Raw genomic sequence first — 25870 nt, forward strand, 5'->3', positions numbered from 1 at the left:
TACAAATACTATGCCATTTTATATAAGCAACTTGATTATCCATGAACCAATCCCTTGCACATACCAAGGAATGACTATGTATATACACATGGCAGTGTGTGTGTGTGTATGTATGTATGTATGTATACATGTAGAGGTATAGATGCATAGCTATAGAGTCTTCATAGTGTCCTGTTGTTCTATTGATGTCCTACAGCTGTTTTCTTCAGGCTATGAATTTTGGGGTGAAATGTATCTCAGGAGTTTCACAGGTTGTAGAGGGCTATTTTCAGGAGGTTGGAACATAGACAAAGGCAAAAAGATGCCAGGGACAAGTCTCTAGTAGGCTGGATAATCCATTTGTCACCTTCAGTTTTTTCAGCGACTGTTCCCCAAGAATAGATGTAATTTCTAGAAATTGCATAGAAATATGAAATCCTATTTTAAGATTTGTTTAAAGCTTTTTAAATTCCAGACACATATTTCCTTTGAAAGGATAACCTTTATGTTACAAAGCAGAGATGCTTATTAGTCAGCTCCCTAGGATCTGTAGGTTCAGAGATGAAACGTCCAATCTTTCTCATAATTTGAAGTGTCATGCCCAACTGGCTGTTAATGAAGATTCATTTATCCTTTTTACATGGTTAAGTATGGTCTGTGAGGGATAGACTTCGCTCAGTCTACATGAATAGGACCCATTATCGCTAATGGAAGTTTTGCACATGCCTGTAGATGTGAATAGGCATTGAAATAATCTACATTTAGACTTTTATAATCACTTTTATTTAGCTGTCTGAAGATCTCAATGATGATCTCTCTTTGTCCTCAAATGCTATTTGACATTGATTTAGGTATCTGGTGATGGGTCTAAGTTGAAACTTTATCAGGTGTAAGTATTTCTTTCCTCTGTTTCAGCTGAGAAGTTTTGAGAGTGAAATATTCACAACCATTCTGAGACCTCCAATTTAATTTCTCATCATACTAGTTCTGTAGCTCACATTAAATCCAGAGTACTGAAGAAACTGAACAAGTTGACTGTAGACATCAGATAGCTGGCTATGGTGTTGGCCATGGCCTCTGAGGATGCTCAGAGCTTCTTCCAGCCTTTCTCTTCCTGGATATCTCGGGTTTATGAAGCTCTCCAGCAAGCAGGAGATACATTATCTGTATTGCTGGTTAACGTAAGCAAACAAGACTCTAAGTTAAATGACAAGCTAGATCAGGACCTAGAAGATATTCAGATTCAGGAAACTTACTTTGAAGATGAAGAACAAGACAACGATTGGAGTAAAGAAGATCCAAATTCCTTGTTTCTTGAAGTGGATCACTTCTCATGTTGTAATAGTGATTTGCAGGACTCTGCCCAAAATTCAAGCCCCAGGCTTAGCCATCATGCGAAAGACTCCTGTTCCATAATGTCCCAATGGCCCAATAAGACCCTTGATGACCAAAAGTCACCACATGTGCTTTCTTCAATTGCTGAGGAAGAATATCATCATGAAGAACAAAGAAGTGGCTTTCAGCACAGCTTTGACAGCCAGCTCCCTGGTACTGTAGAAAATGCTAATGGGAAAAACCAAGGTAAGCTAGCCAGTCATTGTTTTCTCTGAGTTCTTCCTAAGGGTATTTCTACTTATTTTATTTTGACTTAAAAAAATTATGAGTGTGTGCACACATGTAAGTACACCTGTGTAGGAGGAAGAGTGAGAGGTAGGTACTTTCAACACGATCTTTCCATGTGTGATCCTCCTATCTCAGCCTCTCAGTTAGCTAGATGTATAGGCATGCATCACTGTGCCCATCTTGTCAGGTTGACCTGAGATCTGATCCTGGGCCTCCCCTGTGGCCTAAGCCTCATACCAGGGCACCTTACCAATTGAGCATTGCAGTCAGATCCTGACTTGTTTTTAGTAATTATTAATAGATGGATTTTATTTTTCTCTGTCTTATACCTTCTCACTTTCTGCCTCTGCTTGAAAGCTGTCATCCTTAGGAATATTTCCAGCTATAAAACTTTGGGAGATCTGTTTGTGGGTTCCATCTTCTAAAACAATAGTTCTGAGCAAGTGAAATGATGAAAATGAATCTGTGGATTCTGCTTGAGAAGCCCCTTGTGCACATGTCATGCTTTTTAAAATATCTTTAAAATGTTCTCTTTTTCTCCTCTCTTAGGAATTTCTAGATGTTACTATATTATTCAGTGTGAAATCCTGTGCAAAAAGCCATACTTCTTGCAGAATTTTTAGTTGATAACACTCCAAGAACACTTCTCACAGTGTTTCTCTGAGACATGATGTGAGATGACAGTAGATAGGAAATCTTTGAAATAAGAATAGCTTGGTTTTCTTTTAGTCTGGAATGGCAAAGGCACATTTGATAGAAACTGCCTATAAAGCTTTATGCTGTCAAAATGGAGTATATATTGGGTCTTCAATACATGTATAATGAATATGATAAAAATGTAATTAACTCCATAAAAGTAGCGATAGTGTGTTTCAACATGAATCTCTCATGCTTTTAATATTCTAACCCTGAACTGAGGACACTGTACATAAGTTAAGGGACAGAGGTAAATGATATCCAGGAAAGGAGGGTGGGTATGTGTGTGTTGTAAAGCATCCATAGCAGGGAGATGCAGAGAAGGGACTGAATCTGTGTGTGTGTGTGTATATAATGTATACACAGCTCACACTGATTAGTGGATCGTTTATGTGATATAAACGCCAAGTCATTAATTTCCTTCTTATTGGCGAGAACAGACTTTTCTGGAGTATCTCATAGTCTCTATATCCATTTTTAGTAATTCATCTTAGCTTTATATTTTTAGGGAAGTGTTTTACACAGACACATAAAGTCTTAGAAACATAATTTCATATTCCTCTTATGCTTTCTTTATATTCTTACTCAAATTAAAGTAATATTCAAATGCTGGGATAAGTCTGTAGAACCGAGGTAGGCTGATATTCTTTTTGACTCTTGTAAGTTATAAATAATTGTAATCTGAGTCTTCAGAAATTATCTATAGAGATAAATTGAGAAATATCTGAGCTAGCACTACAATTTTCTTAGATTTGAGTAGAATTTTTTTTTTTTTTTTAATTCTGGCCAAAGTTGAACTGTATTTGAAATTAGTGATGCATATTTGGCTTAGTTAGATGCTCAACACTGGTTTTAGTTTTTGTAAGTGTGAAATCTAATGGCAGTAAGACAATTGTGTTCATTGGTCCATTCAGCAGTTTATTCACTAGACTGTATCCTCCTGGAAGGCAGGGCCTGTGTCCTACATTCGTCACAGATCCATGTCCATATCCTTCAAAGGGACTGTGGTCTTGGCTATGTGGTAGGACATCAAATAATAATTAATGATGGCACAACAGCAGAGCAGCTAACAACTCTTAGAGGTAAATACTATTCTTCTCACATTGCAGTTGAGAAAATTGTTATTCAGTGAGTTTGAGAATATACCCAAGACCCATTTTTAGTAAGAGGCAGAACTTAGGCAGCCTGATGCTAAAGTTTACATACATTAGGTCATTGGGAAAGTCATGATAGATTTTTCCATGCAAAAATGCATCATAACTTTCTCGACAACCCAATATATACTCTCTCTTTTTCCTTTTTGAAGGTACAATACATATTCAGTAAAATTCATCCCTAGCATTCCGTTCTTTGATTTTTAACAAATAGGTATAGTCTTGTGACCGCCACCACCACAATCAAGATATTAAACAATTCTATTACCTCACAACCACCACCACCCCACCCCCACCCCGTGGCCTTGTAATTCTCTTTTGCTAGTTCTTTTCCTACTTCTAGCCCCTGGCAAATGCTGATATATTTTCTGTCTCTATTGTTTTAACTTTTCCAAATTGTCACATAAATGGAGTTATAAGTTTGTACCATTTTGAGTCTCTCCTCTTTGAGTAGCTTTAGTAGTTTAGCTTTTTATTTTTTTTTCTTGAGAGGTTTTTGCCATAGACCTCTCTGGAAAGACAGAGAGACAGAGAGAGAGAAAGTGAGAAATCACCCCCCTACCCCCAGAGGGATGGCCATGCCACAATCCCTTTCTCCACCATTCTTCTCTTGAGATCTTGGGCATGCACACACAAGCACCCGGCGTGAGTTTAAGCCACTGGGTCCAAGATTTGAACCGCGGTCAACTACATGAGAGTCCAGCGACATAGCCATTACACCAACTGCTGGTCCCAGTGGTTTACCCATTGTATTGCTGAATAATATTTCATCATCAAAATGCAGTGATTCAGTTGATCTGTTCATCTGTTGAGAAAGCTTTCTCGGCTGTTTACACTGGATAAAACCTCTGTGATTATGTGGAGTAAGAGCGGTAAAGGTAGCTATCTTTGTCTTCATCCTAAACTTAGTGTAAAAGCTTTCAGTCTTTCATTATCACTTAATAGTTAGGTTCAGGTTTCTGTAGATGCTCTTTATTAAGTAGAAAATGTTCTCTTCTACTCCTACTTGCTGAAAGTTTTTTTTTTAAGTCAAGAAATGGCTGTTGAGTTTTCTCAAGTACTACTTTATATCTATTGAAATTATTTTACTTTTTTTTTTTTTCCCTTTCCTTTTTCTTCTTTTTAAGACAGAGTCTTGCTGTGTGAGATCCTTGTACCACAGCCTTCAGAGTGAAGGGCGAGATCCCGGCACATGCTGCCATGCCTGGTTATTTCAGATAGGGCCTGGCTCTTTTGCCCAGGCCAGCCTTGAACTCTCTAAGTTATATTTTATCTGCATCCAACAAATGTTAAATTTTTTAAGTGTTGTGTTTTTATTTTCATTTGATTGAAAATATTTTCTAATTTTCCTTTTACTTCCTCTTTCATGCATTGGTTATTTAAACATTTGTTGATTAGCCAAATCTGAGGGAAATTCTAGCTATTTTTTCTTGTTTTAATTTCTAGTTTAATTCCATTACGTTTGAACACATACTTTGTATTATTTTAGCTAAAAAAAACTAATTAAGGTTTGTTTTATTTCCCTGAATGTGTTCTGACTTGCTGAATGTTTCATGCACACTTGAAAAGACTGCATTCTATAATTATTAGACAAAATATTCTATAACTTCAAGTTCTTGGAGGCCGATTTTTAGATTTTTTTTTTGGAGAGGTTTTTGCTATAGGGCATGTACACCCACCAAAAAGACAGAGAGAGACAGACAGAAAACAAGAAATCACCCCCCAACGGGGGTGGCCATGCAGCAATCCCTTCTTCTCCATTCTCCTCTTGGGATCTTGGGCAAGTATGCACACGCACCCGGTGTGTTTTAAACCACTGGGTCTGGGACTTGAACTGCAGTCGGCTACATACTAGTCCAGTGACACACCATTATGCTTACTGCTGGTCCCTAGATTTTCTAATATAGATTGAATAGTCCTTATCTAAAAAGCTTGGGGCAGCAAGCGTTTTGGATTTTGTAATATTCGCATATATATTATGAGATATCTTGGGCAGGGGACCCACATCTGAACATGAAATTCATTTATTTTTTATATACTTATTCACATAGCTTGAAGCTAATTTTATACAGTGCTTTTGCATTGCAGCCTTTTGAGTATGACATGTCACGTGAGGTCAAGTGTGGAATTTTCTACTTGTGGCATCATGTCAGGACTTAAAAAGTTTTGAATTATGGAGCATTTAGAGTTTCAGATTTGGGGATTGGGGTACTTAATCTGTATTTAATTTCTCTCTCTCTCTTATTTTGCCTATTGATTTTTGCCCACTGATTTTGTTCTTTTGAACAGAATTGTGTTTCTCTCTACTGAAAGAGTATTAAAGTCTCTCACCCTAATGGTGGGTTTGGCTATTTCTCTTTTTCATTTCTATCAGTTTTTGCTTCATGTAGTTTGAAACTCTGTTGTTAAGTACATGCACATATTAAAAACAGATGTCTTCTTGGTGAATTGACCTCTTTGTCTTTTTGTAATACACCATTTTTGGCTCTGATAGTTCTTATCTTAAACTCTACTTTTATACTAATATGGCTACTTAAGCTTTCTTTTGATTAGTGTTGGCTTGTGTTCTTTTCCAGTCTTAAACTTATTCTGTATTAATGGTTGGTTTCTTATACTTAGCATATAATTGGCTATTTCTTTTTAATCCAATCTGTCTCACTTTTAATGGGTGTGCCTTAACTGTATTTAAGTAGTTACTGATATCATTGAATGAAAATCTGTCATCTTGCTAGTGCCTTTTCTGTTTGTTCTATCTAGTATTTTCCTCATTTATTCTACTTTTTTTCTGCTTTTCAAACAATTGAGCATTTTATGATTTCATTTCTTCAGTTGAAAGTCATTTTAAAAAAGTACAGTGGTAATCTTTGGATTTTGACATACATCTTTTAAAAAAAGTTTGTTTCTTTCTTTCATGAGTGAGAGACAGAGAAAAACAGATACCCCCCAATTTTTGAAGATCCCTTGTAAATTTTTTTGTTCATTTTTATTGTTTCTTTACTTATTTTATGAGATTGAGAGACAGAGACAAGACAAGCACCACCAATAGGATTTTACATCATGGCCGGTCTCACCTATCCCCAACCAGCCTTCCCATCCAGCCAATATTATGGCCAGGTTCAGGCTGACCAGGGAGTTGAACCCTTGATCTTCCACAGTGGAGCCAGCATCACTGAGCAGCTGCACCATCTGGCTAGCCCTGATTGTATTTTTTTAAATAACTTTAATCTCTTTGCTGAAATGCCCCCATGAATTTATGTATGTTTTCACTATAGTTCTTTTTTTTTTAATATAGTAGTCAGTTATTTTGAATTTCTGTCTGATAGTTCTAGCATCTAAGTCATAATTTGAATTTGACTTTCTGGATTGCTTTGTCTCTTGACAGAGTGTTCTCTTTTTTGTTGTTTTGTAGTTTTTGACTGAAAATAGAATACTGTGTATAGAAGTATGTAGTCTTTCTGCCTTTTCTAGTGCAGGCCTTTATTGTGAGGGGTTGCATTAACTTAGACATTGAACTGGGTTTTGGTTTTATTGTTATTGATCTCTTCTTACGACTTTTATTTAGGGTGGTAGATTATTTGCTATAGAGTTTTGCCAAGGTTGGCTCTGTCTTCAGCTTTGTGTCCTCTTTTTGTGTCTCAGAACAGGTCTCTTTCTCTCTGTCTTTTTTAAGGTTTTGGACACTTTTCCCCACTGTATCTCACTCCTCACATCTGTTAGTGTGGGGTGGTTGGGTTGGAGGGTGCATTTCTGCTGTTCTGAAGCAGCCTCAATCTTAAGCAAGCATTCATTTCTTTGTCTTGGGGTTAGGTCTTCTCAGTAATCTTACCCCTCCCCAGAAATAGGTTCTTACAGAAGTAGATGTTTTTCTTCTGATTTGTTCACTCACTTTAATGTGTCTTTACCTATGGCCTGAGGGCCACAGGCTTACGGCTTTTGTTCCGTAGTGGGGACAGGAGAGAGTGGATTTGGTGGGACTCCCTACCTCTGTAGCTGCTTCTCTTCCCTCTGCCTTGACTGTATTCAACTCTTTACTTCGGTCCTGATCCTGTCCTTCCTGTGACTGCCTCGTGAGTTCTGTGGAGAGTTTCTAAGTGGGTTGAATTTCCTTGAGTTTGTGGCTTCTGTACTCTTGTGCTAGTCCACTCTTGACCTTTAGAAATTATTTAAAAACATTAGCTTAATTTCTTACTAGCATTTGCCTTTGGCAAGCAAGTATAGTGTCCTTTCTTTCCTTGAAAAAAGTTGTTTTTCCTTAACATTTCCTTAGTCGCTCTATGTTCTCAGCTCACTGATGAGTTTTAGAAAATGTGTCAAATTTTACAAATTTTCTAGCTTTTGTTTTGTTGTTTAAAGAATGGAAGCACTAACTTTCTACATCTCCAGAAGAAGCTGGGACAGAGAAATGATCTACTCACTACTTCACCCTGAAATTGAATTGAATATTCTCAGTAAATCGGGTAGCATGTTTGGACTGATAGATAAATGTACAAATAAGATATTGGTCATCTATTATGAATAAGAGGTAACATGTAACTAGTCCTATAAAAAATTTGTGGAAAGCTACAGTTATGTACGCATTACATTTGGGAGCGATTTTGCCAAAGGTAATCAGATATCAGGTTTCAGAGAGCAGATGACATAAGACTGCAAACTGTGAGGGTGAGTCAGAATGTAATAGGTGAAAAGAAAAAGAAAGGCATTTCATCTGGAGGAAATGGCATGAATGTTGACACCTGGAGAAGCCCATCATTTTCAGGGATGGATCCTGAGGCTAGAGTTCAGGTTACAATTCTGAAAGTCTTTGTGTGTGTGTGTTAAGAATTTAGCCATTATCCTGTAAACAGTTAGAAACCTTAAAAAGATCTTGGTCAAGAGTGACATCAACAGAGGTCTGCTTTAGAAGGCTATCTCTAACACCAATCTGGAGGCTAAGAAGGAAGGAAGAATAAATGTCAGGGGAGCTGTTGTAACTGCTTGTAAGAAACCTCTGTAAGATAAATGATCATATGAGAAATAATTGGCATTATTTTGTCATTGCTCCACGGAAAAGGCATCTTAGGGCAACGACCTTTGACATGGCTCTGGCATGCGATCAGGCTCCAGCTTGTTACTGATAAAGCTGCTGGAAGCCCAGGTTCTCTGCTGGGCCTCCTTGGCCTTAGAAGGGATTCTCCTCATACATGCTGGTTGGGATATGAGTTCCATCTCTTCATGCGGTTTCCATTGACAGTGAGGTGGCAGTGGCTTCATTACTGTTGGGTGCTCCTGAAAGTCTTGGGTCTCCACTACACATCCTCTGGTACCACCTAAGTAAGGAGGTCTTCCATGCAGGAGTGGAAGAAAAGAGTCCCCATGTGGTCTCCACTGACAGTGTAGAGGAGCAAGGTGCTCCTTTCCAGCCATCAGGGATGAAAGTTCCAGTTCCCAGCTTGGCCTTCTCTGGCATCCCTGGTGGGGGTATTGGGGTGCATCACTCAGACTGGCAAGAATAGAAGGCTAGGATCTCTGTGTGACTTTTACTATTGTGGATGAGAGTGGGGACCAGTTTTTTTCTGTGCTGTTTGACCAGAGTAGTACAGTTAGTCTATAACTTTTCAGTCTTGCTAGGCTCCCCCTTTCCTATTTCTTTGGGCATTCAGAGAGAAAGCTTTTCCTGAGGCTATTTTCGTCTGTGCCCTTTGACACATTTGGGTTTCCAGCTTCTTCTGCTTCAGGTTTGGGAATGTATGAAGCAACAGAGTCGAGGGAGTTTACCATTTTGTTGTTTGAGTCCCAAGGTTCCCTAGCCAGTCTGCCTTCTTCTCTGTACTTGGCAGTCTTTTTAATATCTGTTTTATAGGAAATATCTAGGGTTTTTGGCTTTACTTGAGGAGGAATAGGGGAAAGTGTGTTAATCCTAGCTTTCTGGAAGTAAAAATCTTGAAATTCATCGTAACAGCATTCTGACTTTAAATCCCACCCACTTATTTTCATTTCACAGGAGAAATAAGAGCAGTAGGAAAGGACGAAGGGTGGCCTGCACATGTAGGGAGATATGAAGAGGGACATCTTCTATAAAGAGAGGTCTCATACTGCAGCCCCTGCTAAACACCCGTCAGGTACCCAGCGCTCTGGAGAACAAACATGGTGCCCAAGCCTGAGCCATGGGCCTTTCCTTCAGACTATTCGAAAGCTCGTATCATTCGTTTAATCTGTTCCAGAGGATGCAAAAATGTTTTCATGCACTGGCTCTTTGGTGGCAGTGGGAATTGGGAATGCAGTATAGACTTAGAATGAGACAGTCTCATTGGCCCAATTCACTCACCACTTTATAGATGGAGGAACTCGACTAAGTTGCCTCTAGGGAACTTCCATTTCTTTTTCTCTCCCTGATGTGATATAGCCCACTAATTTACTTCACATGCATATAGCCATGGAACAAGAGCTCTTATTCCGCTTTCCTCCTAATATTTAAATACCCCAAGGGCCCTATGAAACTAGGATAAGTGACTGGACTCTGAGGTGTATGAATGTTAAAACACCTCCTGTTTTTCCTCTTTTTGCATGCAGGTTAACAGTCTTAAAGAATCCTTATGTACTCATTTCTCCCTTTATACCAGGAGGTAATGTAAGCTATCAGTACGTGGGTTGTTTTGTAGTCTATTAAAGAAAAGTATCTGGAGATACACTAGAAAAGGCAGCGTTTTAATCAGTGATTTATGTGCACTCTTTAAAAAGCCTTGTCAAGCCTGCTTTTCCCATTTAACCTTGAATTCTTTTCATAAGGTTGTGTCTTGATTTTATGTTCCTTAATGTGCCATATTTTCCTCCACAATAGATTTTAAGCTAAATTGGCCCAAAACAAGAGGGATGTTGAATGCTTTTTGTAACCATGGAAACATTTCTGGGCACTTACTGAGGACCTGGTTGCCAATAGAAATGTAACAGAGAAAATAGATACACTTCATTTAGCAGTTGCCGATGATTAAGAGGCAGAGAGACTACTTATAGTGCCATCCCAAGATAGGCTTTTTGGTTTCAAGACCCAAATGCAAAACACCAGCTTTTCAGTGAAGCAGCAGCTATGACACTTCTGATACGTGATGAGAAGCAGTTCTAATTGCATTTTAAAGTCATCTTTGTTTTCAATTTTCCACCTCATACTTTTTTGAGGTTGTTTTTTAACCACATATATCTGTTTCCAAGAAGTATGCTCACTATTTCTTGAAATAGCCTGCTAATCAAATTAACGTGTTCCAAGTGCATCAGCATATAGAACTTTAGGAACAATCTTAGGCTGGGTGGAATGTATTAAAAAAAAAAAAAAAAGACCAGAACAGCAGGCTCTGAAGTCATGGTAATATCATTTGACTGTTCAACCCCGTTACTCTCATGTAGCATGGGAAGGCAAATACGACAGTGTTCTTAGTTGCTGATTGATTTTTATCCCTTTATGGATTGAAGGTATTTTGTTCTGTCAATTCTTGGACTTGCTTTTGGCAACTGAGACTAAAATGATATCAGACAACACAATGTAACTGATTTATAATCACTTGGGATTCATTTCTTTTCTATGCTATATGCGATTGCATGTGAAATGTTGCACTCTGCCTGTCCTTTCTTTGTCATACTGGAATTTTGCTTTTCTTTCACATGAGTGCTTTCTTGAAAGTAAGCCTATGCCTAGTTAAAGTCTTCTCCATGTGTTAGTCCTTCCTTTGATAACATTTGCCATTATGGTCCTTAGTCATCCAGAACTATCTGGGGGAAAAGATTTAATATTCTGCCACAGTTTCAGAATCTATTTTCCAAAAGCTTTAGGAAGTTAATTTCCTTGGTATGTTGATTTGCAAGGAAAGGCTAGATATTAATGAACGTGTTAGAAACTGTCGTACAGGATCCAGATCCTTGACTTAACGCTAGGAGACCATTAGTATCATTGTTCCTTATTTTGCAACTTTATGTCATTTTTAGAGGAAATTTCAGGGACATAACAAAATCCTATATGAATGAAAGAGCATGTAACTTACACAAATGATCAATATATGGATTTGATATTTACCTTGATTTCTGGATGTTGTTATGTCAGAATGCTGGGATATTTTTAAGGTTTAAAATGAAAAAAATAAAGTCCTTTCTCTGTTCTTCATTTTTTTTGGTTTTAACCAGCATTCAGAATAGTTAGAGGAATTAGGGGCAAGTTATACTCCACATAGTTATCAACCCAATTTTACCAATTCTTAAGAAATCAGAAATTTTAAAAAAATAATGGAGTCAATAATAAAAAAGGGGGGGGGCCTCAGAAGTTTTCCTTGCCCTGTGGAAAGTAACAGAGCCGGGGTTATCTTTTCATTCCCGTTATCTGTCTTGAAGGGTGAGAAACAGAGCCAGGCAGGAACTACATCTAATTAGACCTTTACTCATCTTTCTCGTTTCTTCGTACTGAGGGAAATTCTCACCTGTGTGTTTGTATGTTGTTTATTTGTTTACTTTTTAAATACTACGGAGATGTTACCCTCTTCTCTTCTTCACCTCTTTTATTCTCCTTTCTTTAGTAAATACTTTTCTTCCTCCCCTCGTACCATTTTCCAATACCCACTTCTGAGGGAGAGAGTATTATTTCTGAAAAGGAACCTTACAGTGGGAAGAAATTCTGAAATGTGGTGATAAGTTCCTTTTCTCTTTGAGCACCTGTTAATTACACTAGAGGATGGTCTAGGTCATTGCTAATAGAGTTTTTAGTATTCTTTAAATTTCCTAATTTTTAAGTTTATAAAAAATTTCAAAAACCAGAATATAGATTAATATAACAAATACAACTCTGCCACTTAACTTTCTCAGATTACAGTATTTTGCCATATTTAATTCAGATTTATTTTAAAGAAGCCATCTAGGACAGAACGAAATGAAGTCCCCTGAGAAGTCCACTGTTCTCTTCCTTAATTGCTAAGGATATATTAAACAAATCTAAATTTGAAGGTTATGCTTCCGATTGTGTTTTTATTTTTTTGGTACAAACATATGTAGCATGGATATATATATAACATAATTCTTTGTGTCTTAGAATTTTGTGCAAATAATATAATAGTTAACATATTATTCTAAAGCTTGTTTTTCCTTCCTGTGTGTCTGAGCTATTCAGAGTAATGTAAATTTGGCTGATTTTTAACAGCTACTTAATAGCCAACTGTATTAATTAATACACTACTCATCTAGTCTTACACTGACCATTTATTTTTCAAATCTTCACTATTACAAATATTTCTGAAATATAAATATCTCTTTGAGCAAATATGCTCACGTGAATTTAGATAGGACATATGAAGAGACGGTCATATTTCAAGTTCTTTCTTTATTATTGCCAGAGGACACATGTGCATGCCAGGGAGAGACAAAGAGACAGAGAATGATAGAAAGCACCCCCTTCCCATGGGAAGTGGTCATGCTTCTCTCTCATTTCTCCATTTTATTGGGATTTTGACACACCTGTGTACATGCCTGGTGTGTTTTTCAAGCTGCTGAGGCCAGAACTCAGACTGTGGTCAGGCATGTGGGATCTAGCTTCCTTAACCACTAGTCCATTGGGATGGCCCTTAAGTTCCTTTCTTAAACTGGGTAATTTCCTCCCTGGTTGAGATCCTTTGAATACATTTCCTTCTTCTCTTCTGCTTTTTCTTGAGATGGATGAAATCATTCCTTTTTTCTGTAACTAAGAGTCATAATCAATAGTTTATATAAAGGCATTAAAAGAACTGGGAACCAGCAGTTGGCGTAATGGCTATGTCGCTGGACTCCCACGTAGTCGACCGCGGTTCGCGTCCCAGACCCGGTGGCTTAAAACTCACGCCGGGCGCGTGTGCGTGCATGCCCAAGATCCTGAGAGGAGAATGGAGGAGAAGGGATTGCGGCGTGACCATCCCCCCTGGGGGGTGATTTCTCGCTTTCTGTCTCTAATGTCTCTCTCTGTCTGTCTGGCGAGCGCATGCGCCCTATAGTGAAAATCTCTCCAAAAAAAAAAAAAAAAAAAAAAAAGAATTGAATTACTGGAAGTTGTCTGTGTTTTCCATAGTAAGCTTACATAATGATGAAATTACTGAGAACATGAGGCAGTGACACTAAATTTTAGGGCGATTGTATGCTCCTTTGGAACTTTAACAGAAGTTACAAACCCATTTATCTACTATCTAAGTCCACTTTAGGTCACAATAACAGAATATCACTGTCTGGCATAAAGGAAAGAAAGGAAATGATATAAATATTATAAAAACATGTCCTTTTCTGTAAAGGAAAGAAATGTACTTCTCACAGTTCTGGAGGCTGAGAAGTCCAAGATCAGACTAGCATCTGATGAGGGCCCTCTGACTGTATAATGCCCTGGGGAAGATGGAAAGGCAAGAAAAGGGCAAATGTGCTTTTATATAATCCCACTCTAGCAATAATGAACCCATCTACTGCGAATGGCAGTAATCATAACTGCGCTCATGCCCTCTTTACCTCCTAAAGCTTCCACCTCTCAGCATTGCTACATGGGGAATGAAGTTTCCAGCATACAGACTATGGGGGACACATTCCAACTGTAGCATCCAGAAAGACCCATATATGATATACATCAAAAATTTATCATTCAATTTCCTGGGTTCATGGACTTCCTGAAGTTCATCTGTGGTATTCCAGATTCATATCTACGACACGTACAAGGGGAAGCCAGTGATAATAGTCGGGAGTCAACTACTATACTAGTTCATTTGCAAGGTGGTTTTTCTTCTAAGAAAATAAACTTGGAGAAATGTATTAGGATCTTTGCTGATTCTTAAACTATTATATCTCAGCTCAAATACTTTCTCCTGTGTCCTGTTTTGGATGTTTGGGTTAGAATTCTGCAAATGCCATTTTTTGGTGGTGGTGGTGGGGGGCATTCTTCAATGTTGTGCCAAAAAGAGCAGTAAAGGGATACTGAAAGACGGGAGGAGGGGAGCACGGAGTTTCTTACTCCCTTTGTACTCACTGCTCCTTTCATTGGCACCCAGCACAGCCATTCCTACTGCTAGCAGCAGTATGACTTCTAGCCTCCAACTTCTTTCAGCACTCTTGAACGAGCCCCACAGCAACTTATTCCAAGGTAACAAAGCAGATAGGCATTTTCTTTTTCACTGATGTCCAAGCCTCATATCCATGGGGCCTTACCTCTGCACTTCTAGTTTTTAATAACCTTGGCTGCTTCCTTTTGTTTCCTAAGCCGCAAGGGTGATAGCTGCTTCATGTAGTTACAATCTCTGGGCTATTTCCATATTGCTCTTTCTATTCATTCAGTACCCTGTGAAATCAAATCTCTCAGTACCTGTGAAATCAATCCAGTATCTATTGAAATAGTTTCTGTTTCCCTGGCCAGAACTAGAACAACTTTGTAATTAAAGTATGACCAAAGCATTTGTATAGACCTTTAAATAGTCTGTATTGATTGTACAAAAGCTAGAACCTGTGGGTAAAACGAGGAAGTCTTTGTGGAGATTATAGGAAACTGGCAGAGGAGACAGGTAAGTCTTACTCATACCTAACATTCACCAGCCTAACAAATAAATGTGACGTGTCAGCTGATGATAAGTAGCAGGGTAAAGCAGGACAGCAGATACAAAGTAACTGAATAAGTGCTATTTTCTATAGTGTGGTTCTTATTTTACAATGAGTGAACTCACTAATAAGGCAGCATTTAAACAGAGACTTGAATGAAATAAGGGAGTGAGATGTGCAAACATGAGGGAAGTGGCTTCTGGATTTAAGGAAAAGTGGACCTATCACGGGGTGGTGTGAAAGTGTGTCTGGTGTGTTTGATCGTAATTGTGGCCTTTCCTAACTCATCAACATCTGGTCATCAGTAATACTGTCCAGTTGTCACTCTGACATTTCTGGCATTCTTAACATTTCCTAATGTTCTATAAATTTTAACTTGATGATATCAGGTACAGGATAATTTTTTTTTTTTTGAGAACTTTTTGCTATAGGGCATATGTGCTCGCCAGAAAGACAGAGAGAGACAGAGAGAAAGGAAGCAAGAAATTGCTCCCCAGGAGGAATGGCCATGCCACAATCCCTTCTCCTCCATTTTCCTCTTGGGATCTTGGGTGCGCACACACACACACCCAGCAGGAGTTTAAGTCACTGGGTCTGGAACTCGAACTGCGGTTGGCTACATGCAAGTCCAGCACAAGCTGCCGGTCCCCAGAATAATTCTTTTTTAGGAAACATACTTGTGAAAAGACCTTGAGAACTATTACATAATTTCAAAAACCAATTTCTTTGTGGGAAAAAGAAACAATCATGAAGTTGAAACTTCAAGCAATATCTTTTTCCCCCTGCTTTTAAAAATACATATATTTACTTATCTATTTTTTGAGAATACTATACATGTCATCATCAACAGGTAATAAGACATATTTGTGTCCCCCAAATGTCTTACCTCTCTATTTTTTTCTCCCTAATTACTTTCTTCTTAAGCCATAACATCAGAGCCTATTTTAAAACCCAAATAAGAACTTCAAGTTTCTCTGAGACTTCCTAGTTTCTATTCTGCTTTGATTCTACAAAAAGAAGCTGCTGCTAAACTTATGTGCAGAAACTTGGAAAAACCTTCTCCAGCACGTAGACATATAATGACAAGCAGTTACTCATGTGTGAGTCTGTGCTGGGTCACCTTGTACGTCAACCACTGTTTCCTCCCCTCATACTTCTCTTTGTAAGTTTGGGCTTACTCTTGACCTCTCATGGCATTGAGGCCATATTGTTTATGTTCCAGGAACTGTGCTATTTATACAAGTGGCCTTTGTATACTAAATTCAGATTATAATAGATAAGTAATTTCTCAGGTTGATAGATTGGTAATGTCTCAAGCAAAGATAAAGAAGGGGCAAAGCTCAAGTAATTGGTAAATCTGGGAGTAAATCTGGGTCTCAAGGGAATTTTACAGAAGTTTAGATACATTTCAGATCTGGTTTCTCTCTGCTAGCTTCAATTTTTTTTTTTTAATTTTAAAAGTTTTAAAATTTCTACTTCTATCTGGATTAGCTCCATTTTCAAACTCCATATGTAGTGAGACGTTGCTGAGAGCTCCTGACTTATATCCCCTTGCTCTTAATACAGAAGAGGAAAGAAATACCTGACAATTAAAAAAAAATACTGAGGGATTAGCACTAATTGGCTTAATTCACTTGGCTTGGTTTGAATTATGTGGCAAACTTTAGCAGTTATTGGAATCAGGGAAATGTGATGTTCTGATTGGTCAAGTCTAGGTCAAATGCCATTTCTGGAGCTGAGAGTCAACAGCGTTAGCAGAAATGTGGTTTGAAAGTGGAGAAAATGTGGCTTGCCAGAGGAAAGAGTTGCATATTGTTAGAAGAATAGATGTTGGAGGGTTAAAAAAATAAATTATGAAATGTGTTTCCATTGTACATTGATTGCAAGTCTATTCTAAGGATGTCTACATTCTTTGTGTCGCTCATATGCTACATTTTGGTACCACCGGTGCCAGATCACCTGTCTCAGTGTTTATGGATACATATGTGTCACAAGTCAGGAAATGCAGTGTCACTTGATGCCATGCAGTATCTGTCATTACTGTAGATCGTGGTTTCTGTCCTGGAATCTAGAAAATCCCCTTCACTCTTTTCTTACACCAGGATAATTGTATAGGAGAAGTATTAGTTGTCTTTTGCTGCATAATAGATACAGTGGTTTCAAACAATACACTTGTATTATTTCAGAGTTTCATATCATGAGTTTATGGTTGGCTGAATCCTGTGCTCAGGGTTTCACAAGGCTGAAAAGTATCAGCTGGTTTGCATTGTTACCAGGGGCAAAAATCTACTTTCAAGCTCATAGGTTATTGAAGAATTTGTTTCCTTGTAGGACTGACAGCCCCAGATTCTTGCTGGCTATTGGTTGAGGCCACCCTTACCTCCTGAAGGTGCCTGTAGTTCCTAGAGACCACCCATACTTTCTTGCCACACAGGCATCTCCAACATAGCAGCTGATAGTCTGATAGCAAATGTTACTTCCTATTATGTAACTGTGGGTGTGACATCCTTTCACCTTTGCCATCCTCTACTGGTTAAAAGCAGTTCACAGTCCCATTGATCCTGAAGGGAAGGAGACTACATACAGCCATGAATATTAAGAGTGATTTGGGAGTGGGGAGCACCTTATAGACTGCCTACCACAGGATTCTAGATACACCATTTAAATAAACAGAGAAATTGTATGATAGGCGGAAGTTACTTACATGCCTTCACATAAGTTATTTGCTCTTATAGATTTTTTTAAATGAGGAAATTGTGTTTTTGTCTTAAAAGGCAACTGCTATTTTATCTCAGCTACTCTGCAAATGGTATGTCCAGGAATTGTCTTTAAGATTTTAGTTAGATGCTAAATCTATAGCCCTGAATTGATTTTGAAGTTGTCAAGAGAGTAGAGGGAATGCAAACTCTGCAGGAAAACTCACCACTGGCACGTGCCTTCTCATGGGAAGCGCCCAAGAGGCCTTGCCGAGTCCTTATTGACTTCATAGGTTGTTCCAGATAGAGAACTTCTCAATTGCTAATATCAGTAGTATTAAATAGAATAATGATAGGTACTCAGTAAACTGTACCGTTAACTATGTATTAGATATTTCATATATGTTATAGTATTTTATCATCATTTTTTTGAGGTGTGTATTCAGGGTGGTGTGGGTTATCCCTAGTTTTGAACAAAAGGCAATAGTTTTAGGGAGGTTAAGTAACTTGTCCCTACCTGGTAAAGAAGCTGAGATTCCAAAGCACATCTGTCTGACTCAAAAAAAACAACAAACCATTTCCCTCATGACAGCCACCATCCCAACATGGGTTGAAGTGCTCCTTCCTATGCTCCATGTCATTGCTGCAAAAAGGCCAGCGCAGCAAACATTACTGGCAACAAAGAAATTCCTGGCATGATAGCTTCTGACAGTGGACTTAAACATCCGCAGGCTGACTCTAAGGAATTCATGAGAACACGGGACTATTCGCAGTCTCCATTTCCCTACCTCCTGCTTACTTCTTCCCTCATGGCTGTGTTCCAGCACTCCGATGAACATGCCCTGTTCAGATCGCCAGTGACCTCCTGAATTGCTTAATCCTATGATCAGCCTTTCTCTCACCATCTTTCCCTGATTTATTTTGGCAGTGAAAATTGTTGAATGCTCCTCCCCTGAAACTCATTCCTTGCCTGAATTCTGGATTCTGCTTGTTTCCGGCTCTCCCCTTGCCACACCTAGTTACTGCTCTTTATTCACCTTCCTCTGCCTGTCTCTGAAATATTTATTCTCACTAATTTACTTCAGATATGCCTCCTCTTCTGCTTGGTCTATTTCAATGATGTCCTGACTGGTGTCTCCATTTTGATGTTATTTCCATCTCTTACCCATTTCCGGGTTCCCCTCAGAATGTTTGTTTTAAACCCTGTGTCACATTTCATATTCTCTTATACTGAAAGCCTTCCAGGATTGGCCTCCTTCGAGAGGTACTGGGCCCACAGTTGTTGCAGCATTCTGGAACACTAAGCACACATTATAGTGAAAACTGTTGGTTTTCTCTTCCTGCGGTTTTGCCTGTGTAGTGAAAACTGCTGTCTTTCAAGAGTCACCTCAAACATCATTTTCCCTAGGAAGCCTTCCCTAATTTTTATCCATCTCTGTCACATCTCCACATTCCTCCTCCTCATCTTGTTCTGCAGTTAGCAGCTTCAACTTCTGTGTTCCAATAGAGCATTGCCTTTCTCAGTAACACAGATTGTATATTATACTTAACTTTTTCTTTTCTTTTTAAGGTTTTTGCCATAGAGTGTATGCACTCACCAGAGACAGAGAGAGGCAGAGAAAGGAAAACTGAGAATTCACCTCCTAGAGGGCATGTCCATGCCACAATTCATTCTTCTTTATTCTCCTCTTTGAATTTTGGGCATACACACAGACATGCCTGGAGTGATTTTGAAGCCTCTGGGTCTGGGACTCGAACCATAGTCAGCCGTGTGGGAATCCTTAACTACTGCACAATCTGCTGGCCCCTATACGTAACTTCTTAAAAATGTTTACTTGTTTCATGAGTGAGAGAGACAAAGACAGAGATAGCATCTCCAACAGTGATCCACCCCCAGCCCCAAATCATGGGCATTTACCTGCCCAGAACACTTAAAGAGGGTCTCTGGATATACATTTGTAACCATGCCATGTGTGACAGCCTCGAGACTGTCATTCATTACTGTTGTACCACTTTCTGACCCCCTAACTTTTTAAAAACGTGAGTATACCTACCCAAATCTTTGATAACAGAGGATCATTTTATTTTTTCTTTAAGCAGAAGATTTTTGTTTTGGTCTGCTTTTTATTTTTCCCATTTATTTATTTATTTTTACATTTTTTCCACAAACATTGACTTTACATATCAAAAAATTTTTGCTCCTACTCCATTGTTCTTGGCAGTTAATAAACAACTTTCAAAAGGATCATTTTTATAAAGTCTGTATTCCCAGCACTTAGTACAGTATCTATTACATGAATTTAAAAAATGAATGACCATAAACCTAATCTTAGCAGTCATCATTGTATCTCAAAATTTTTAGAATAATGATCAGCCTATAAATATTCTACAAGTAATTATAGTTTAAAGACTACTGGAAGACTTTGGTCAATGACACTGTCTAAGGTTCTTAACCGTTTTGAGAGTCTGCACTTGCTTCATGAAGACATGAGGCCAAAACACAACACTTTGCTTGACTGTCTCCATTTAGCATTGATGAAGACTTAAAAAAATGCTATGATCTAGATGTTCTCCCTTCTTCTAATTCGTATGTTGAAACCTAATCCCCACTGTGATGATATTAGAAAGAAGGGATGCTGGGAGGTGATAAGGTCATGAGAGCTATGACCTCGTGAATGGATTAGTGCTCTTATTAAAGAGACCCCAGAGAGCTGTCTTGACTCTTCCACTATGTGAGGACATAGAGAGAAGGCAGCCATCGATGAACCAGAAAACAGACCCTCATCAGACACCAATACCTGGTTCTTGGACTTCCAGTCTCCAGGACTATAAAAAATAAATTTCTGTTGTTTGTAGTCTGTTGAGTGTATGCACTCACCAGAGACAGAGAGAGGCAGAGAAAGGAAAACTGAGAATTCACCTCCTAGAGGGCATGTCCATGCCACAATTCATTCTTCTTTATTCTCCTCTTTGAATTTTGGGCATACACACAGACATGCCTGGAGTGATTTTGAAGCCTCTGGGTCTGGGACTCGAACCATAGTCAGCCGTGTGGGAATCCTTAACTACTGCACAATCTGCTGGCCCCTATACGTAACTTCTTAAAAATGTTTACTTGTTTCATGAGTGAGAGAGACAAAGACAGAGATAGCATCTCCAACAGTGATCCACCCCCAGCCCCAAATCATGGGCATTTACCTGCCCAGAACACTTAAAGAGGGTCTCTGGATATACATTTGTAACCATGCCATGTGTGACAGCCTCGAGACTGTCATTCATTACTGTTGTACCACTTTCTGACCCCCTAACTTTTTAAAAACGTGAGTATACCTACCCAAATCTTTGATAACAGAGGATCATTTTATTTTTTCTTTAAGCAGAAGATTTTTGTTTTGGTCTGCTTTTTATTTTTCCCATTTATTTATTTATTTTTACATTTTTTCCACAAACATTGACTTTACATATCAAAAAATTTTTGCTCCTACTCCATTGTTCTTGGCAGTTAATAAACAACTTTCAAAAGGATCATTTTTATAAAGTCTGTATTCCCAGCACTTAGTACAGTATCTATTACATGAATTTAAAAAATGAATGACCATAAACCTAATCTTAGCAGTCATCATTGTATCTCAAAATTTTTAGAATAATGATCAGCCTATAAATATTCTACAAGTAATTATAGTTTAAAGACTACTGGAAGACTTTGGTCAATGACACTGTCTAAGGTTCTTAACCGTTTTGAGAGTCTGCACTTGCTTCATGAAGACATGAGGCCAAAACACAACACTTTGCTTGACTGTCTCCATTTAGCATTGATGAAGACTTAAAAAAATGCTATGATCTAGATGTTCTCCCTTCTTCTAATTCGTATGTTGAAACCTAATCCCCACTGTGATGATATTAGAAAGAAGGGATGCTGGGAGGTGATAAGGTCATGAGAGCTATGACCTCGTGAATGGATTAGTGCTCTTATTAAAGAGACCCCAGAGAGCTGTCTTGACTCTTCCACTATGTGAGGACATAGAGAGAAGGCAGCCATCGATGAACCAGAAAACAGACCCTCATCAGACACCAATACCTGGTTCTTGGACTTCCAGTCTCCAGGACTATAAAAAATAAATTTCTGTTGTTTGTAGTCTGTTAGCAGCCTGAAGAGAATAAAATACCAAGTGAAATAAATAGTGAATGTTATTGTGCCAACCTTCACTTTCAGTTGTTAGTGGTTACACTGAGACAAGACATATGAGTCCTGCCTTTGGGCTTGAAGTGATAGTGCTCTGGTTGTACAGGTGAGGCTCCTGTGGCATCACCATGCAGAGCAGCTATGAATGGGTCCATCTCAGACAACTTGGCAACAGTGAGATCATTACAATATCTCCAGTAGAGCCATTTGATATGTTCTGGCAACCTCTTCTGACCATGCTCCAGGGACAAAAGATCAAGGGGCCAATAAATCTCCTCTGGCACTCCAGCTATGGAAATGAAGTCATGATCGTTTTAGTGGCACAGCTTCAAATAATTTTTACAGGAGAACACCTCTTGTTAAAAGATTTTTAGCTAAAATGGAAGAGAAGTTATGTACATCAAGGAGGTATAATCATTCATATTAGTAGAAAAGAGTGTTTTGCTTATCATCAACAGAATCTTTGAAGTATTCCAATGATATCTTTGCTTTAAAGTTATGGTATTGTTTATAATAGAATTCTTGTCAATCTGTAAGTATTTGACCCCAAAATATGTTTCTAAGGCTGCTATGATTTTATCTACCTTTGTCTCATTTCTGATGTACATGTTTGAGTTCTTCTGGCAGACTAACCTTTTTAGAACAGGGACCACATGTTAATATTCTTTATATTTAATAACTATTGTAGCTAGCATGATGACTAGCATACGCTAGATTATAATAATGTCCCACAAATTAAATTAGTGAGAAGATTAAACTTTGCCGAGGTTCATACTAGTCTTCTCAGGCAAAACATAAGACTTGGGAGAGACATATCTAAAGAATTCTTGATGGCATACTCTTTATTAAAAAAAAAAAGATAAATTTCTTCCAAGAGCAAGTACGAGAGAGAAACAGAGACCGACAGAAAGAGCAACACATAGATACACAGAGCACCCCCAACAAGGTTTTGACATTGTAATCTACCTCTAACCTTTAGATAGTTCCAGGACCAGCTCAGGTGAACACTTCTTTCTGATAGCCCTGAATCATGGGCATCTATACAAAGAGGTCTTTGGACTTGAACTGGAAAACTTTTTATGTGAGACTGCCTTGCAGAGCATTGTGTTTTACCACTCTTTCAGTTTTCTGAATAAAAAAATGTTGGAGTCATTAGTCAAGCCTGTTATTACTTTGTGTACGTAGAAGTCTATCAGCAAGGGACCAGCAGTTGACATAATGGCTATGTCGCTGGACTCCCATGTAGTCGACCATGGATCAAGTCCTGGACCTAGTTACTTAAACTCATGCCGGGTGCGTGTGCATGTGTGCCCAAGATCCCGAGAGGAGAATGGAGGAGAAGATATTATGGTGTGGCCATCCCCTCCGGGGGGGGTGATTTCTCACTTTTTCTCTGTCTTTCTGGTGAATGCACAAACCCTGTAGCAAAAACCCCTCCCCCCAAAAAAGGAAGTCTATCAGCAAAGAAGTCTATCAGCAAATTCTATAGGCCCTACCAGATAAATAATCCAGAATCAGACCGTATCTTCTCACCATCACTGCTATAGTAGTGCTTTCAGGAACCATCATTCTCTGTTATTGATCTTACCCTCTGTAAGTTACCCTCTACCTTTCCTCTCATGTGGTCTGTTTTCATCATGGTGCTTGGAGCATTTCTCTTAAAATGTTAGTGTCATTCCTCTGCCATCAATGATTTTCATCTCAGTGCAGACTGCAGAGCCCCTGCAGCAGCTCCTTGTTCCTTGGTAATCCAACTCTGCTGCCTCTCTGACCTCATTCTGCTACTTTCTCCTTGTTTGCTCTGCTTCAGCAACTCTGGCCCCTTGGGTCTTCTAAAACACCAGTCATGCCTTTGCAATGGCTGTTTCCTCCAGGCTGTCGACCTCCACATGTCTCCGGGACTTGCTCCCTCACTTCTATCAAGTCTTTGCTCAATTGTGTTCTGCTCAGAGGCCTCTTTGACCAAATTTAAACCGTCCTTACCTCTACTCTCCAGATGTTCTCATCCCCTTTCCATGTCTTGTTCTTTTCTGTGCAGGACTTTGTGCTGTTTGGCCTATTTATTTCTTTGTGATGGCAGGAGTTTCCATCCATTTCATTCACTAGTGTTTCCCCTGCATCTAAAAATGCTTGCCTTACGGTGGTAACAAATAATTATTGTATAAATTAATGAATACTTTTTAAAATTTGTTGACGTACTCTATTTTCAAATAGTTGATTCTGACATCATCCACAAATGAGGTGGGAGAATTTGCTGTGCGATGTTTTAGATGTTTAACAAGTGGGACCACGAACTATTGAAATGTAAGGAGTGTAGATTTCTTCACTTCATAATGTAGTAGAAAGAAAAAGCAAAAACTTTAATAGGAGAAATAACATGATAGTCATACAAAAGATTTTATTTTGAGGCTTTAACAGATCAGGTAGAATTAGAATGTTCTTGTTTAAAAGAATCTGGGAAAGTAGAAAAACACTTGCAATGGAGATGTTTTTGTTTATCTTTTTCTTCAGGGAATGAATCAGTCCTATTTTCTGAATGATCACAGTGAATGGTGTGTGTGAAGACACTGGTGTTTGGAGCCATCTGGGTTCAAATGCCAACATTGCTACTTTCCTGCGTAAGTGTAGGAAAATTAACCTAAAGCAGCTTCCTTTTCTCACGTGTAACATGGGAATAACAATGTCAAATTACGTGTGAGAATCTAGAAATATATTTTCTTTTTTTCACATGTTATTACCCCCCCCCCCCCCCTCCTCTCTTTTTTTTTTCTCGTGTTTGGAGCCATCTGGGTTCAAATGCCAACATTGCTACTTTCCTGCGTAAGTGTAGGAAAATTAACCTAAAGCAGCTTCCTTTTCTCACGTGTAACATGGGAATAACAATGTCAAATTACGTGTGAGAATCTAGAAATATATTTTCTTTTTTTCACATGTTATTCCCCCCCCCCCCTTTATTTTTTGGTTTTGATTTGTGTTTTCTTTATTGTCTTTTGCAAAGTGAAGAATTTGGCTTAGAATTGAAGGAGATGCTTTCAGTGTTTCTTCCCTCAGATTACATGTTATAAACACAGCGAGCCTTTTGCTAGCCAACTATTAAATCAGATAGTAGCCAGAGGGGCATCTAAGTCATGGGAAGTCCTTTTTCTACTCTGTGAGGGGTAGTCCCAGCAAAGAGGAAACCATCTTCTTTACCTGGGGCCCACCTGAAGATAAGCTGCCCACTGCATTATTTCAAAATGCTGATCCAGCATCTGATTCTAAATGGTTGCCTGAACATAATCTAGTCAAAGACAACTATTGCTGTTTGAAGCCTTGGAGGTATGTAGCACTGGAAATGGGTGAAGGGAACTCCTTTGTTTTTAGTACAAAATTATGCAGAAGTAGTTGATTTTATCTGGGTCATTTATAAGTCACATTTAATGGTTCCTGAAGAAATTGGCCAGACAACCTGATGGAATTCTCATGCTGAATTCTGATTCTTTTATTTTGCGGTTCTTTATTTTAGTAGGCTGGAAAGAACTTTAGAATAAGAACTCTAAAACCCTCAGTGATTTCATTTTCTTAAAGAGCCCTCCACCCCAGAGCAAATAGATAAAAGTAAAGTGTGGCCTCACGCATATCTACTACAGAGTTTATACACACATTTAAATATAATTTTCTCCTTCTCACCCCGTTACCTTTTTCATTTTCAAGTTTATTCATTTATTCATTCTGAGATCGCCTGAGAGCACATGCGCGCGCGCGCCCCCGCATTCCCAGCGGAGTTTTCACATTGCATTTCATTCCCAGCTTAAGTCAGCCCGGGTTACCAACAGACATGAGACTTTTTGGTATGGGGAGGTCTGGAGACACTACCCCAGGACAATAACCTGGGACACTCACCTGAGACCTCTCCACGTGGGTCCAGCTCCGGCGAACTTGTGATGCCGCTGCGCCCCCCTCCGGCCCCTTCTTCCTTAGAGCAGCTACAGTTCTTCGGTCCACGCCCCTCT

At 38.8% G+C, this 25870-nt stretch overlaps 1 protein-coding gene across 1 annotated transcript in view; it reads left to right on the plus strand.

The window, feature by feature from the left end:
* The first annotated feature begins 1000 nt into the window (after positions 1-1000).
* Positions 1001-25870, plus strand: part of SYT16 (synaptotagmin 16) — a 93779-nt gene continuing 68909 nt past the window's right edge. The window contains exon 1 of the mRNA XM_006161773.3: positions 1001-1560. Within this exon, the coding sequence (XP_006161835.1) occupies positions 1038-1560 (523 nt within the window). The 5' untranslated portion in view covers positions 1001-1037. The remainder of the gene's footprint in view (positions 1561-25870) is intronic.

Source organism: Tupaia chinensis, unplaced genomic scaffold (genome assembly GCF_000334495.1).
Source record: "Tupaia chinensis unplaced genomic scaffold, TupChi_1.0 Scaffold138921_1, whole genome shotgun sequence".
NCBI classification, from domain to species: Eukaryota; Metazoa; Chordata; class Mammalia; order Scandentia; family Tupaiidae; genus Tupaia; species Tupaia belangeri.